Source organism: Anser cygnoides, chromosome 28, assembly GCF_040182565.1.
Source record: "Anser cygnoides isolate HZ-2024a breed goose chromosome 28, Taihu_goose_T2T_genome, whole genome shotgun sequence".
In the NCBI taxonomy this organism is placed as follows: Eukaryota; Metazoa; Chordata; class Aves; order Anseriformes; family Anatidae; genus Anser; species Anser cygnoides.
In genome coordinates this window covers 435442-451530 of record NC_089900.1, presented here as the reverse complement: position 1 = coordinate 451530, position 16089 = coordinate 435442, and the positions used below count along the sequence as shown (strand labels likewise).

The window sequence follows — 16089 nt, the reverse complement described above, 5'->3', positions numbered from 1 at the left end:
GTCTAATTGTCCGCGGCATTTGATTGACAGCTCAGTCTGATTGGCAGCTCTGATTGATTGACAACCCCGTCAAACACACAGCTCGATTTGATTGACAGCCCCCTTTGATTGACAGGCAGGACTGATCGACAGCTCTGATTGACGGCTCCATTTGATCGACAGCCCAGTTTGATTGACAGCTCCATTTGATTGACAGCTCAGCTTGATCGACAGCCTGGATTGATTGACAGCCCAGTTTGATTGACAGCCTAGTTTGATTGACAGCCCAGTTTGAGAGCTCCGTTCACTTGACAGACCCCTTTGATTGACAGCCCGGATTGATTGACAGCCACGTTTGATTGACAGCCCAGTCCCATTGACAGCCGAGTCCGATCGGCAGCCCGGTTTGATTGACAGCTCCCAATGATTGACAGCTCCTCCTGATCCACAAGACGGATTGATCGACGGGCAGCCGTGATTGACAGCTCTGTCTGATTGACAGCCCGGAGTGATTGACAGCCACGTTTGATTGACAGCCCCACCCGATTGACAGCCGAGTCCGATGGACAGCCCAGTTTGATTGACAGCTCCTTCCGGTTGACAGCCTGGTTTGATTGACAGTTCGATTTGATCGACAGCGGTGATTGACAGCTCCGTTTGATTGACAGCTCCGTTTGACAGTTCAGTTTGATTGACAGCTCCCGTTGGTTGACAGCGCTGTTTGATTGACAGCTCAGTTTGATTGACAGCTCCTTTTGATTGACAGCCCGGATTGATTGACAGCCCTGCCTGATTGACAGCGCCCACTCATCGGCCCCCATTTGATTGACAGCCCCCTTTGATTGACAGCCGCCTGGCCCCGCCCCCGCTTATTTAACAGACTCCGCCCCCTCCCCTCCCCCCCCTCCTCCCCCGCCCCCCCCGGGTTATTTTTGGGTGAAAAAACGCCAAAAAAAGGCCCACGAGGAGCCCCCGGCCCCGCCTCTTTTTTTGAGGGGGCGGGGCTTAGGGAGGGGGCGGGGCTTAGGGAGGGGCGGGGCTTAGGGGGGGCGGGGCTTGAGGGAGGGGGCGGGGCTTAGGGAGGGGGCGGGGCTTGCGGATGGGGGCGGGGCTTGGGTAAAGGGGCGTGGCTTGGCGGGGGGCGGGGCTATTTGGGGGGGTCCTGGGGTGGGGGAGGGGCGGTTTTAGGGGTTTTGGGGGGGTTGGGGGGGGAGGGGGGATTTTTGGGGCGAATTCGGGGTTTTTGAGGATTTTCGGGGGGGGGTCTCAAAGGGTGGGGGAGGGTTTTTTTGGGGGGGGGAGGGGGTTAAAAATTGGGGACGCGGCGCCTTTAAGAGCCGCCAGCACCGCGGCGCCGCGCCGCTGCCCGGAGTTTGCGTCACTTCCGCCCGCCCCCTCCCGCCGGGCGGAAACCGGAAGTGTCGGCCCCGCGTTTACTTCCGGCGCGGTGCGGAGAGCGGCGGCGGCGCCGGGTGAGCGGGCCCGGCCCGCCGGGGCTCATTTGAATATGCAAATTAAGGGCTTGGAAGGGCTAATTAGGAGTGGAGGGGGGTTTAATTAGGGTCGCGGGGGTGTTAGTTGGGGTCGGGAGGTGTTTAATTAGGGCCTGAGGGGGGTTAACTGCGGTCGTGAGGGGGTTAATTAGGGCCTGGGGGGGTTAATTGGGGTCGGGGGGGCTAATTAGGGCAATGGGGAGGTAATTAAGGCTTGCAGGGGGCTAATTAGGGGTGGTGGGTGTTAATTAGGGGCAGTGGGGGTGATAAGGGGGGGTTAGGGGTTAATTGGAGTCTACGGGGGTTAATTAGGGATCGTGGGGGGCCAATTAGGGTCAAAGGGGGCTAATTAGGGTCAAAGGGGGCTAATTAGGGTCAAGGGGAGCTAATTAGGGTCATGGGGGGCTAATCGAGGCTCAAGGGGGGTTAATTAGGGCTCAAGGGGGGTTAATTAGGGCTCAAGGGGGGTTAATTAGGGTCAAGGGTGGATTAATTAGGGTCAAGAGGGGGTTAATTAGGGTCTGTGTGAGGATTGGGGCGGCTTAATTGGGGTACATGGGGGCCTCATTGGGATCAGACGAGCTAATTAGGGTCGGGGGGGCTAATTAGAGTCTGGGGGGGGCTCATTGGGCTCTCCACGGTGTTAATTAGCACCTGTGGGGGTTAATTAGGGCCGGGGGGGGCATTAATTAGGGTCTTGGGGGGGGGGGGGGGTAGCGGGTGTTGGGGGGGGGCAGCAGTGGCTTTTAATTAGCGTGCCTCCGTTAGGGGGGGGGCTAATTAGGGGCTGCGGTGATTAAGGGGGGTTAATTGGGGTTAGCAAAGGGTTAATGAGGGGTTAATGAGGGCTAATTAAGGCCTAATTGCAGCCATGGCCAAGCGCAAGGTGACCTTCGAGGACCTCGAGGACGAGGAGGAGCCGGGGCCCCCCCGCAAGAGGGTGAGGGGCGGGGGGGGGGGGCGCTATGGGGCGGATGTGGGGGGGGGGGGGGGCGCTATGGGGTGGATATGGGGGGCTATGGGGCGCTATGGGGCAGATGTGGGGCGCTATGGGGCAGATATGGGGGGCTATGGGGCGCTATGGGGTGGATATGGGTGGTTGTGGGGTGCTATGGGGGGATGTGGGGCGCTATGGGGCAGATATGGGGGGCTATGGGGCGCTATGGGGCAGATATGGGTGGTTGTGGGGTGCTATGGGGCAGATGTGGGGCGCTATGGGGCAGCTATGGGGGGCTCGGGGGGTGCTATGGGGTGGCTATGGGGCGCTATGGGGTGCTATAGGGTGGATATGGGGTGGATATGGGGTGCTATGGGGCGGATATGGGGGGCTGGGGGGCGCTATGGGGCGGATATGGGACGCTATGGAGCGGTATGGGGTGGATGTGGGGCGCTATGGGGCAGCTATGGGGGGCTGGGGGGTGCTATGGGGCGGATATGGGGCACTATGGGGTGCTATGGGGCAGATGTGGGGCGCTATGGGGCGGATATGGGGGGCTGGGGGGCGCTATGGGGTGGCTATGGGGCGCTATGGGGTGCTATAGGGTGGATATGGGGTAGATATGGGGCGCTATGGGGCGGATATGGGGGGCTGGGGGGCGCTATGGGGTGGATGTGGGGCGCTATGGGGTGGATATGGGGGGCTGGGGGGTGCTATGGGGCGGATATGGGGTGCTATGGGGCGGTATGGGGTGGATGTGGGGCGCTATGGGGTGGATATGGGGGGCTGGGGGGTGCTATGGGGCGGATATGGGGCACTATGGGGTGCTATGGGGCAGTTGTGGGGCGCTATGGGACAGATATGGGGGGCTGGGGGGCGCTACGGGGTGGATATGGGTGGTTGTGGGGCGCTATGGGGTGGATGTGGGGTGCTATGGGGTGCTATAGGGTGGCTATAGGGTGGCTGTGGGGCGCTATGGGGTGGCTGTGGGGTGCTTATAGGGTGGATATGGGGTGGATATGGGGCACTATGGGGTGGCTGTGGGGCGCTATGGGGTGGATATGGGGGGCTATGGGGTGGATATGGGGGGCTATGGGGTGGCTGTGGGGTGCTATGGGGTGGATATGGGTGGTTGTGGGGTGCTATGGGGCGGATATGGGGTGCTATGGGGTGCTATAGGGTGGATATGGGGTGGATGTGGGGCGCTATGGGGCAGAAAGGGGTGGCTGGGGGGCCTATGGGGTGGCTGTGGGGGGCTGTGGGGTGTCTGTGGGGGGCTGTGGGGTGGATATGGGGGGCTATGGGGCGCTATGGGGTGCCGTGGGGCGCTGTGGGGTGGCTGTGGGTCACTATGGGGTGGTTGTGGGGTGCTATGGGGCGCTATGGGGTGCCGTGGGGTCTCTGTGGAGTGCTATGGGGTGGATATGGGTGGTTGTGGGGTGCTATGGGGCAGATACGGGGTGTCTGTGGGGTGCCGTGGGGCGCTGTGGGGTGTCCATGGGGTGCTGTGGGGTCTCTATGGGGTCTCTATGGGGCGCTATGGGGTGTCTGTGGGGCGCTATGGGGTGCCGTGGGGCGCTATGGGGTGTCCATGGGGTGTCCGCGGGGCGCAGGAGGCGCTGGGCGGCCCCGGCAGCCGCTTCTCGGGGAAGCCGTCCCTGGACAGCGACGAGGACGACGACGACGACGACGGCGGCACCCTGGGGCTGCTCGACCTCGACGGTGGGCGCTGGGGGGCGGCTGGGGGGTGCTATGGGGCGCTGTGGGGTGTTATGGGGTGCTATGGGGTCATTATGGGGTGGTTATGGGGTCCTATGGGGTGGCTGTGGGGCAGCTGGGGGGCGCTATGGGGCACTATGGGGCGGCTATGGGGCGGCTGTGGGGTCCTATGGGGTGGGTATGGGGTGCTATGGGGCATTAGGGGGCAGCTGTGGGGTGGCTATGGGGCAGCTGGGGGGCGCTATGGGGCAGGGGGGCGCTATGGGGTGGCTGTGGGGCGGGGGGGGGGCACTATGTTTTTATATTTCTTAATGTTTTTTGTATGGGGTTTTTGGGCTTTTTTTGTATGTTTTTTAATGGTTTTTATGTTTTTTAATGTTTTTTTTAATATTTTTAATGTTTTTTAATGGTTTTTATGTTTTTAAATGTTTTTTATGTTTTCTTTTTATGTTTTCTTTTTATGCATGTTTTTTAATGGTTTTTTTTATGTTTCTTGTTAAGTGTTTTTATGGTTTTTTTATGTTTTTATGGTGTTTTTTTTCATGGTGGTTTTTTTTGCATGGGTGTTTTTTTATGGTTTTTTATGGTTTTATGTTTTTTATGTTTTTTTTATTTATTTTTATGGGTTTTCTATTTTTTCATATTTTTTATGTTTTGTATGTTTTTTTATGGATTTCTTTTATTGCTTTTTAAATGTTGTTTATTTTTTTGTTTTTTGTTACATTTTTTATGTTTTTTTTATTTTTTTATTTTTTATGTTTTTTAATTTTTTAATGTTTTTTTAATGTTTTTTATGGTTTTTTTTATGTTTCCTATGTTTTTTTTATGGCTTTTTTTTATGGTTTTTTTATGGCTTTTTTAATGTTTTTTTAATGTTTTTTAATGGGTTTTTTATTTTTTATGGTTTTTTTATGTTTCTTATGGTTTTTTTTTATGGGGTTTTTTACAACTTTTTTTTACAGCTTTTTTTATGGCTTTTTTTAATGTTTTTTTAATGTTTTTTATGTTTTTAATGGGTTTTTTATTTTTTATGGTTTTTTTTTATGTTTCTTATGGTTTTTTTAATGACTTTTTTTACGGCTTTTTTATGTTTTTTTTTAATTTTTTTATTTTTTTAATGGTTTTTTAATGTTTTTTTAATGGTTTTTTTTTATGGTTTTTTTTTATGGGTTTTTTTATGGGTTTTTTTATGGTTTTTTTTATGGTTTTTTTTATGGGGTTCTTTCTTTTTATGTTTTTTTATGGTTTTTTATAGCTTTTTTATGGCTTTTTAATTTTTTTTATCTTTTTTATGTTTTTCTTTTAAATTTGTTTTCTTATGTTTTTATGGGTTTTATGGGGTTTTAAATTTTTTTTCTGACTTTTTTTTCTGCCTTTCATGAAATCTCCTGGCTTTCCGGGGGGGGTCCCCGTGCAGGGCAGGAGGCGGCGGCGCCGTGGGGCTGGGAGGACGCGGGGGGGGCGGGGGGCGGCCCCCCCCTGACCCCCTTCAACCTGGCCGAGGAGCTGAGCGAGGGCGACTTCGACCGCGACGGCAACTTCCGGCCCCGGCGCGCCCCCCGCGCCCCCGACCGCTGGCTCGACGCCCTCGACTGGGTGCGGGGGGGTTGTGGGGTCGGGGGGGGGGGTTGTGGGGTCAGGGGGGGGGTTGTGGGGTCAGGGGGGGGGTTGTGGGGTCAGGGGGGGGGTTGTGGGGTCAGGGGGGGGTTGTGGGGTCAGGGGGGGGTTGTGGGGTCGGGGGGGGTTGTGGGGTCAGGGGGGGGGTTGTGGGGTCAGGGGGGGGGTTATGGGGTCGGGGGGGGGGTTGTGGGGTCGGGGGGGGTTGTGGGGTCGGGGGGGTCACGGGGGGGTTGGGGGAAATGGGGGGATATAGGGGAAATGGGGGGGTTATGGGGTCGGGGGGGTCACGGGGGGGTTGTGGGGTCGGGGGGGGGGTTATGGGGTCGGGGGGGGTTATGGGGTCGGGGGGGGTTATGGGGTCGGGGGGGTCTGTGGGGTCGGGGGGGGGGTTATGGGGTCGGGGGGGGTTGTGGGGTCGGGGGGGGGCTGGGGGAAATGGGGGGATATAGGGGAAGTGGGGGGGTTATAGGGCTGGGGGCTTGTGGGGTCACAGGGGGGTTATAGGGTCAGGGGGGTCACGGGGGGGGTTGTGGGGTCGGGGGGGGTTATAGGGTCACGGGGGGGGTTATAGGGTCGGGGGGGTCACGGGGGGGTTATAGGGTCGGGGGGGGTTGGGGGAAATGGGGGGGAAATGGGTTATAGGGTCAGGGGGGGGTTATAGGGCTGCGGGGGGGTTTATAGGGCCAGGGGGGGGTTATAGGGTTGGGGGGTCACGGGGGGGTTGGGGGAATGGGGGGGGTGGGGGGAAATGGGGGGGTTGGGGGAAATGGGGGGGAAATGGGATATAGGGTCGGGGGGGGTTGTGGGGTCACGGGGGGGGTTGTGGGGTCACAGAAGGGTTATGGGGTCGGGGGGGGTTATGGGGGGGTTGGGGAAAATGGGGGGGTTGGGGGGGATTGGGGGGAAATGGGATATAGGGGAAATGGGGGGGTTATAGGGCTGGGGGGGTTGTGGGGTCACAGGGGGGTTATAGGGTCAGGGGGGTCACGGGGGGGGTTGTGGGGTCGGGGGGGGTTATAGGGTCACGGGGGGGGTTATAGGGTCGGGGGGGTCACGGGGGGGTTATAGGGTCGGGGGGGGTTGGGGGAAATGGGGGGGAAATGGGTTATAGGGTCAGGGGGGGGTTATAGGGCTGCGGGGGGGTTTATAGGGCCAGGGGGGGGTTATAGGGTTGGGGGGTCACGGGGGGGTTGGGGGAATGGGGGGGGTGGGGGGGAAATGGGGGGGTTGGGGGAAATGGGGGGGAAATGGGATATAGGGTCGGGGGGGGTTGTGGGGTCACGGGGGGGGTTGTGGGGTCACAGAAGGGTTATGGGGTCGGGGGGGGTTATGGGGGGGTTGGGGAAAATGGGGGGGTTGGGGGGGATTGGGGGAAATGGGATATAGGGGAAATGGGGGGGTTATAGGGCTGGGGGGGGTTGTGGGGTCACAGGGGGGGTTATAGGGTCAGGGGGGTCACGGGGGGGCTTGTGGGGTCACAGGGGGGTTATAGGGTCGGGGGGGTCACAGGGGGGTTGGGGGAAATGGGGGGGAAATGAGATATGGAGGAAATGGGGGGGTTATAGGGTTGGGGGGGGTTATAGGGCCGGGGGGGGGTTATAGGGTTGGGGGGTCCCGGGGGGGTTGGGGGGTTAAGGGGGGGTTGGGGGAAATGGGGGGGGTTGGGGGGGATTGGGGGGAAATGGGATATAGGGGAAATGGGGGGGGTTATAGGGTCAGGGGGGGTTTATAGGGCCGGGGCTGGTTTATAGGGTCAGGGGGGGTTATAGGGCTGGGGGGTCATGGGGGGTTATGGGGTCGGGGGGGGGTGGGGGGAAATGGGGGGGAAATGGGATATAGGGGAAATGGGCGGGTTATAGGGTCGGGGGGGGGTTTATAGGGCCGGGGGGGGCTTATAGGGTCAGGGGGGGTTGGGGGGGTCCCGGGGGGGTTGGGGGAAATGGGGGGGAAATGGGATATAGGGTCGGGGAGGGTTATAGGGTCAGGGGGTTTATAGGGCTGGGGGGGGGTTTATAGGGTTGGGGGGGTTGGGGGGTCACGGGGGGGGTTATGGGGTCACGGGGGGGGGTTATAGGGTCGGGGGGTCGGGGGGGTTGGGGGAAATGGGGGGGAAATGGGTTATAGGGTCAGGGGGGGGTTTATAGGGTCGGGGGGGTTTATAGGGCTGGGGGGGGTTTATAGGGTTGGGGGGGGCTATAGGGTCGGGGGGGTTGGGGGGGATTGGGGGAAATGGGATGTAGGGGAAATGGGGGGGTTGTGGGGTCACGGGGGGGTTGTGGGGTCAGGGGGGGTTGGGGGAAATAGGGGGGAAATGGGGGGGAAATGGGTTATAGGGGAAATGGGGGGGTTGTGGGGTCGGGGGGGTTGTGGGGTCACGGGGGGGGTTATAGGGTCGGGGGGGGGTTATAGGGTCGGGGGGGGGTTATAGGGTCGGGGGGGGGGTTATAGGGTCAGGGGGGGTTGGGGAGGATTGGGGGAAATGAGGGGGTTGTGGGGTCAGGGGGGGTTATAGGGTCAGGGGGGGTTGGGGGAAATAGGGGGGGAATGGGATATAGGGGAAATGGGGGGGTTGTGGGGTCGGGGGGGGTTATAGGGTCAGGGGGGGTTGGGGAGGATTGGGGGAAATGGGGGGGTTGTGGGGTCAGGGGGGGTTTATAGGGCTGGGGGGGTTATGGGCTTAATTGGGGGGGGTTAATGGGGGGTCACGGGGTTAATTAGGGTGCGGGGGGGGTCAGTGGGGGGGTAACAGGGGAGTTACGGCATTACCGAGCCTCGCCCTGACCTTAACGAGGCCGCGCGGCCGTTAATTACCCTAATTACCCCCCCCCCCGCAGATGGAGATCCGGCCCCGCCCCCCGCGCCCCTCCCCGCCGCCGCCCCCCCCCCCCGCCCCCCCCGGGGGTGCTGCTGCGGGGGGCGCTGGCGCTGCTGCGCCCGGGGGAGACGGTGGCGGGGGCCCTGCGGCGCCTGGGGGACGAGGCCCGGAGGCAGCGGAGGCCGCGGGGAGGCAGAGGAGGGAGGGGAGGAAGGCCGGGGGGGGGGCGAGGAGGAGGAGGAGGAGGAGGAGGAGGCCGGGGGGGCGCTGAGGCCGAAGAGGAGGAGGAGGAGGAGGCGGTGAGGAAGGAGCGAGGAGGAGGAAGAGGAAGAGGAAGAGGAGGAGGAGGCCGAGGAAGAGGAGGAGGAGGAGGCCGGGGGGATGTGGAGGCCGAAGAGGAGGAGGAGGAGGTGGTGAGGAAGGAGCGAGGAGGAGGAAGAGGAGGAGGAGGCGCTGAGGCCGAAGAGGAGGAGGAGGAGGAGGAGGTGAGGAAGGAGCGAGGAAGAGGAGGAGGCGCTGGGGCCGAAGAGGAGGAGGCGGTGAGGAGGGAGCAAGGAGGAGGAGGAGGCCGAGGAAGAGGAGGAGGAGGTGCTGAGGCCGAAGAGGAGGAGGAGGAGGAGGCCGAAGGGGCGGCGGTGAGGAGGCCGCGAGGAGGAGGAGGAGGAGGAGGAGGAGAAGAAGGAGGAAGAGGAGGCCGGGGGGGCGTGGAGGAGGAAGAGGAGAAGGAGGCCGAGGCCGAAGGGGCGGCGGCGCGGAGGCCGCGAGGGGGAGGAGGAGGAGGAGGTGGGGGAGGAGGAAGAGGAGGAGGAGGAGGCCGGGGGGGTGTGGAGGCCGAAGAGGAGGAGGAGGAGGCTGAGGCCGAAGGGGCTACGGTGCGGAGGCAGCGAGGAAGAGGAGGAGGAGGAGGCCAAGGAGAAGGAGGAGGCCAAGGAGAAGGAGGAGGCCGAGGAGGAGGAGGAGGAAGGGGAGGCCGAAGAGGAGGAGGAGGAGGAGGCCAGGGGGGTGCCGAGGCCGAAGAGGAGGAGGAGGAGGCCGAGGCCGAAGGCGCGGCGGGGCGGCTGGAGCGCCTGGTGGAGCTGGCGGACGCGCTGGTGGCCCGCGGCCTCCACGGCGTCTACCAGGAGAGCCGCGAGAGGCTGGGCCTCCGCCTCCGCGCCCTGGCGGCCGGTGACGTCAGCGATGACGTCATCGGGGGCGGTGACGTCATCGGGGAGAGCGGTGACGTCATCGGGGAGAGCGATGACGTCATGGACGGGGGCGGTGACGTCGGCGGGGGGCGAGGCCGCGGAGGGGGAGAGGCCGGAGGAGGACGAGGAGGCGGAGGCCGGTGGGTAGAGGGGGGGTTTTTTGGGGGGGATTTTGGGGTTTTTGGGGTTTTTTTGGGGGGGAATTTGGGGGTTTTTGGGGGGGAATTGGGGTTTTGAGGAGTTTGGGGGGGGGGTTGGGGAGGTTTTGGGGGGGATTTGGGGGTTTTTGGGGTGGTTTCGGGGGGGTTTGAGGCTGATTTTGGGGGCGGCGGATTTGGGGTGGTTTTGGGGTGGTTTAGGGGGTTTTCGGTTTGGGGGGCAAATTTGGGGGTTTTTGGGGTGGATTTGGGGGTCTTTGGGGTGGATTTGGGGGTTTTTGGGGCGGTTTGGGGGGGATTTGGGTTTTTAGGGGGCGTTTTGGGGGTATTTGGGGGTTTTAGGAGGTGGTTTCGGGGTGGTTTGTGGCTGATTTTGGGGGCGACGGATTTGGGGCGGTTTTGGGGGGTTTTGGGTTTTTTCGGGGGGAAATTTGGGGGTTTTGGGGTGGTTTGGGGGGGATTTGGGTTTTTTGGGGGCGTTTTGGGGTGGTTTTGGGGGGATTTGTTTTTTTTTCGGGGTGATTTTGGGGTGGTTTGAGGCTGATTTTGGGGGCGACCGATTTGGGGTGGTTTAGAGGGGTTTGGGGGTGGTTTGGTTCATTTTGGGGTGCTTTGACTGGTTTTGAGTTGTATTTTTGGGCGGTTTCGGGGTGGTTTGATTGGTTTCGGGGTGGTTTTGGGGTGGTTTGGGTGGGTTTGGGGACGGCGGGTGGGTTTGAGGCGGTTTGGGGGGTTTTAGGGTGGTTTGCTGGGTTTTGGGGTGGGTTGGTTCATTTTGAGGAGTTTTGGGGTGGTTTGGGGCTGATTTGGGGGAATTTTGGGGTGGTTTGGGGCTGATTTGGGGGAATTTTGGGGTGGTTTGGTTCGTTTTGGTTGGGTTTTGGGGTGGTTTTGAGGGTTTTCGGGTGCTTTGAGGGTTTTTGGGGTGGTTTTGAGGGTTTTTGGGTGCTTCAGTTGGGTTTTGGGTGGTTTTGTTGACTTTTGCTTTTTTATCCACTTTATTGTCGGGTTTGGGTATTTCTGGACCGTTTTTATGGGGTTTTTTTTTGCCATTTTTGGGGTTTTCATTGCTTCCATTTATTCGCTTTTGCGCCCTTTTGACTTTTTCCCCTTTATTTCTTTCCACATCCGTGCGCGGTTTTGGGCGGTTTTTTTTGTTGGTTTTGGGTCTTTTTCCGTCGCTTTCGCCCCTTGACGTTATTCCATGTTTTTTTCGCTGCGTTTTTTTTGGGTGTTTTCGGGTGTTTTTGGCGTCAGCGGAGCCGCCCGAGGTGCTGTGGGAGTACAAGTGGGAGGAGAGCAGCGCCCAGCTCTACGGGCCCTTCAGCAGCGCCCAGATGCAGGTGGGGGGGCCCCCGAAATCGGGTCGGAAACGTCAAAAATTGGGTCGGGGACGTTAAAAATGGGGTCGGGGACCCAAAAGTTGGGTGGGGGGGTCCCGAAATTGGGTTGGAAACGCTGAAAATTGGGTTGGGAATGTCAAAAATTGGGTTGAGGACGTCAGAAGTTGGGTGGGGGTCCCGAAATTGGGTCGGGAACATTAAAAATTGGGTCGGGAACATTAAAAATTGGGTTGTGGATGTTAAAAATTGGGTTGGGGACCCGAAAGTTGGGTGGGGGGTACCAAAATTGGGTTGGAAACGCTGAAAATTGGGTTGGGAATGTCAAAAATTGGGTTGGGGATGTCAAAAGTTGGGTTGGGGTCCCGAAATTGGGTCAGGAACGCTAAAAATTGGGTTGGGAATGTCAAAAATTGGGTTGGGGACCCGAAAGTTGGGTGGGGGCCCCGAAATTGGGTTGGAACATCAAAAATTGGGTTGGGAATGTCAAAAATTGGGTTGAGGACGTCAAAAGTTGGGTGGGGGTCCCAAAATTGGGTCAGGAACGCTAAAAATTGGGCCGGGAATGTCAAAAATTGGGTTGGAGGCCCCAAAATTGGATTGGGAACGTTAAAAATCAGGTTGGGGACCCAAAAGTTGGGTGGGGGGGTCCCGAAATTGGGTCAGGAACGCTAAAAATTGGGTCGGGAATGTCAAAAATCGGGTTGGGGATGTCAGAAGTTGGGTTGGGGACCCAAAACTTGGGTGGGGGGGTCCTGAAATTGGGTCAGGAACACTGAAAATTGGGTCGGGAATGTCAAAAATGGGGTTGTGGACGTTAAAAATTGGGTTGGGGACCCGAAAGTTGGGTGGGAGCCCTGAAATTGGGTCGGGGACGTTAAAAATTGGGTCGGGAATGTCAAAAATTGGGTTGGGGATGTCAAAAGTTGGTTGGGGTCCCGAAATTGGGTCGGGAACGCTGAAAATTGGGTCGGGAATGTCAAAAATGGGGTTGTGGACGTTAAAAATTGGGTTGGGGACCCGAAAGTTGGGTGGGGGCCCCGAAATTGGGTTGGAAACGCTGAAAATTGGGTTGAGAATGTCAAAAATCGGGTTGAGGATGTCAAAAGTCGGGTGGGGGTCCCGAAATTGGGTCAGGAACGCTAAAAATTGGGTCGGGAATGTCAACAATTGGGTTGGGGACCCAAAAGTTGGGTGGGGGGCCCCAAAATTGGGTCAGGGACGTTAAAAATTGGGTTGGGGACCCAAAAGTTGGGTGGGGGACATCAGGATTTGGGTGAAGGCTGGGAAATTTGGGTCAAAGAGGCCAAAAATCGGGTCAAGGACGGCAAAATCGGGTCGAAGAGGCCAAAATTTGGGTCAAGGATGACAGAATTTGGGCCGGGGAAGGCAAATTTGGATTGAAGATGCCCCAAATTGGGTCGAACGTGCCAAAAACAGGGTCAAAAGTGGCAAATTTGGGGCAAGGACGCCAAAAATGGGGTTGAGGAAGGCAAAATGGGTTCTAGAACGGCAAATTTGGGTTCGAGACGCTAAAAATTGGGTGAAGGATGGGGAAAATTGGGTCAAAGGTGCTAAAATTGGGTCAAGGAGAAGAAATTTGGGTCGAGGATGCCAAAAATTGGGTCGAGGATGCCAAAAATTGGGTCAAAAGCGGCAAGTTTCGGTCAAAGACATTAAAAATGGGGTCGGGGATGGCAAATTTGGGTCAAAGGTGCTAAAAATTAGGCAAAGAAGAAATTCGGGTCGAGGACGTCAAAAACTGGGTCAAAGGTGCCAAAAATTGGGTCAAGGAGAAGAAATTTGGGTCGAGGATGTCAAAAATTGGGTCAAGGATGCCAAAAATAGGGTCAAAAGCGGCAAAGTTTGGGTCAAAGACATTAAAAACGGGGTTGAGGATGGCAAATTTGGGTCAAAGGTGCTAAAAATTAGGCAAAGAAGAAATTTGGGTCGAGGACGCCAAAAGTTGGGTCAAAAGCGGCAAATTTGGGTCAAAGACATTAAAAACGGGGTCAGGGATGGCAAATTTGGGTCAAAGGTGCTAAAAATTAGGCAAAGAAGAAATTCGGGTCGAGGACGTCAAAAATTGGGTCAAAGGTGCCAAAAATTGGGTCAAGGAGAAGAAATTTGGGTCGAGGATGTCAAAAATTGGGTCATGGATGCCAAAAATAGGGTCAAAAGCAGCAAGTTTGGGTCAAAGACATTAAAAATGGGGTCAAAGATGGCGAATTTGGGTCAAAGGTGCTAAAAATTAGGCAAAGAAGAAATTCGGGTCGAGGATGTCAAAAATTGGGTCAAAGGTGCCAAAAATTGGGTCAAGGATGCCAAAAATTGGGTCAGGGACGCCAAAATTTTGGGTCAAAACCACCACAGATCGGGTCGGGGACCCGAAAAGTTGCGCTGGGGACCAAAACGGGTCAAAACCCGTCCGAATCGGGTCAGGACCCCCCGAAATGGGTCTGGGACCCCCAGTTTTTGGGGTGGCCCCCCCGTTTTTGGGGTGCTCACCCCCCCCCTTCCTCCCGCAGGCCTGGGTGGATCAGGGCTATTTCGGGGGGGGTCCTGTGCCGCCGCGCCCGCAGCCCCCCGGCCCCTTCTACAGCTCCGCCCGCATCGACTTCACCCTCTACACGTGACCCCCCGGACCCAAAACCCCAGGAAACGGCCCCAAAACGGGGCGGGACCCCCCCAACCCCCAAGGTGTGGGGGGGCATTAAACCTGCGCCCCGATGCCGGGTCCCGAGTGGTTTTTGGGGGGAAAAGGGCGGATTTCGGGGCACGACGAGGGGGCGCGCGGGGGGGGGGGGCGTATTAACAGGGCCGCGCGTTTCTCTTTAGAAATCCGTTTTTTAGTTAATTTTGGGCGAAAAACGAGGGTTTGAGGGCTCGGGGAGGCACGCGGGGGCGTTTAATGGGGTGGGGGTGGGGGGTCCCCAAAATCCTTCACCTGCCCCACATCTTGCCCCCGTGTCGGGGGGGGCTCCCGGCCCCATAAGTTCTGGGGCGGCCCCACAGCGACACGGCTCCGGGGGTCTCGGCCTTTATCGGGGGGCAGCCGGGGGCGCCCCACGGCGCCGGGGGGGCACCTCAGGGTCTCAGGGCGCCGTCGCGGGCATCGGGGTAGGGGGGCCTGGGGGGGGCAAAGCAAGGTGTGGGGCTGCCCCACAAGTCCCCGGTTCTGCCCCCCAAGTCCCCGGTTCTGCCCCCACAGCCCCCCTCCTGCCCCACAAGTGCCTCCTCCTGCCCCCCCCCCAGCCCCCCCGTCCTGCCCCACATCTCACCCCCCCGCTGCCCCCCAGCCCTGCCCCGCTGCTCCTGCCCCACAAGTGCCCCCGCAGGCCCCCCCCCGCCTGCCCCACAACCCCCTCCTCCTGCCCCACAGCGCCCCACAACTGCCCCCACACCCACCCCACACCTTCCCCTTCTCCTGCCCCACACCTGCCCCATAGCCTGCCCCACACCTTCCCTTCCTCCCTGCCCCACAGCGCCCCACACCTGCCCCACACCTTCCTCTTCTGCCCCACACCTGCCCCACATCCACCCCACACCTTCCCCCTTCTCCTGCCCCACACCCTGCCCCACAGCACCCCACACCTGCCCCACACCTGCCCCTCCTCCCGCCCCACACCTGCCCCACACCTGCCCCACACCTTCCCCTCCTCCCACCCCACACCCTGCCCCACACCTGCCCCACACCTGCCCCTCCTCCCGCCCCACACCTGACCCATACCCGCCCCACACCCTGCCCCACACCTGCCCCACACCTGCCCCCCACCTGCGGCGGGCAGGCCCGTTGCGGCCGTAGCCGTGGTCGTGGTGGAAGCCGAGGGCCCGGAGCCGGGCGGCCGCCAGCGCCTCGGGGAGGGGCTGCTTGGGGGGGGCCCTGGGGGGGCTCCCAGCGTGTACTGGGGTCCTCCCAGTATCCCCCTAGGGTCCTCCCAGTCCTCCCAATACCCCCCTAGGGTCCTCCCAGTATCCCCTGGAGCCCTCCCAGTCCTCCCAGTATCCCCTGGGGCCCCTCCCATCACCCCCTGGGCCCCTCCCAGTCCCCTCCCAGCCTCTCCCACTCCCCTCCCAGTCCCCTCCCAGTCCCCTCCCAGTCCCCTCCCACTCCCCTCCCAGTCCCTCCCAAACCCCTCCCAGCCCCTCCCACTCCCCTCCCAGCCCCTCCCACTCCCCTCCCAGTCCCTCCCAAACCCCTCCCACTCCCCCTCCCAGTCCCTCCCAAACCCCTCCCAGTCCCTCCCAGTCCCTCCCACTCCCCTCCCACTCCCCTCCCAGTCCCCCCCTCCCCAGTCCCCTCCCCAGTCCCCCTCCCAGTCCCTTCCCCAGTCCCCTCTCAGTCCCCTCCCAGTCCCCCCCAGTCCCCTCCCAGTCCCCTCCCAGTCCCTCCCAGTCCCTCCCAGCCCCTCCCAGTCCCCTCCCAGCCCCTCCCACTCCCCTCCCAGTCCCTCCCAGTGCCCCCCGCCCCTCTCACCCGTCGCAGGCCTCCTGCCGCCGCTTGGCCCCGCTCAGCCTGGGGACGAGAGGAGGCCTCCAGCACCCCTCCCCACCCCCCCCCGGGGGGTCCTCCACCTTCCCACAACCCCCCGCGGCCCCCATCTCCCCCCCCCCCCCCCCGGTCCGCCCCGATCCCGTCACCCCCCGCTCACTCCGCGCCCAGCCGCTCCCGCCGGGCCGCCGCCATCTGCGCAGGCGCAGCAGGCGCCGTACGGAACAGGGCGGGCTCCGCGGCGGCGCCGGGCATGCGCAGGGAGCGCTCGGAGGCCGTACGGCGAGCGGCGCGCGTGCGCAGTTCCCGCCGTGTCCGTACAACCGGAGGGGGCGCATGCGCAGTACGT

At 59.7% G+C, this 16089-nt stretch overlaps 1 protein-coding gene and 1 long non-coding RNA gene across 2 annotated transcripts; one reads left to right on the top strand and one right to left on the bottom strand.

Annotated features, from left to right (window-relative positions):
* Positions 1-1299: 1299 nt before the first annotated feature.
* LOC136787102 (CD2 antigen cytoplasmic tail-binding protein 2-like) lies at positions 1300-13909 on the top strand. Its single transcript, XM_066984231.1, is given in 8 exon segments — positions 1300-1451; positions 2342-2412; positions 4023-4131; positions 5546-5726; positions 8583-9831; positions 9833-9890; positions 11166-11251; positions 13777-13909. Coding segments are annotated over 7 exon segments (1860 nt in total). The 5' UTR covers positions 1300-1451; positions 2342-2343; the 3' UTR covers positions 13885-13909.
* A 1072-nt stretch (positions 13910-14981) lies between these two features.
* LOC136787074 (uncharacterized) lies at positions 14982-16045 on the bottom strand. Its single transcript, XR_010826806.1, has 3 exons — positions 15901-16045; positions 15726-15764; positions 14982-15115 (listed from the first exon to the last, which is right to left on the bottom strand). It is a non-coding gene; the product is annotated as an uncharacterized lncRNA (long non-coding RNA).
* Positions 16046-16089: the final 44 nt, after the last annotated feature.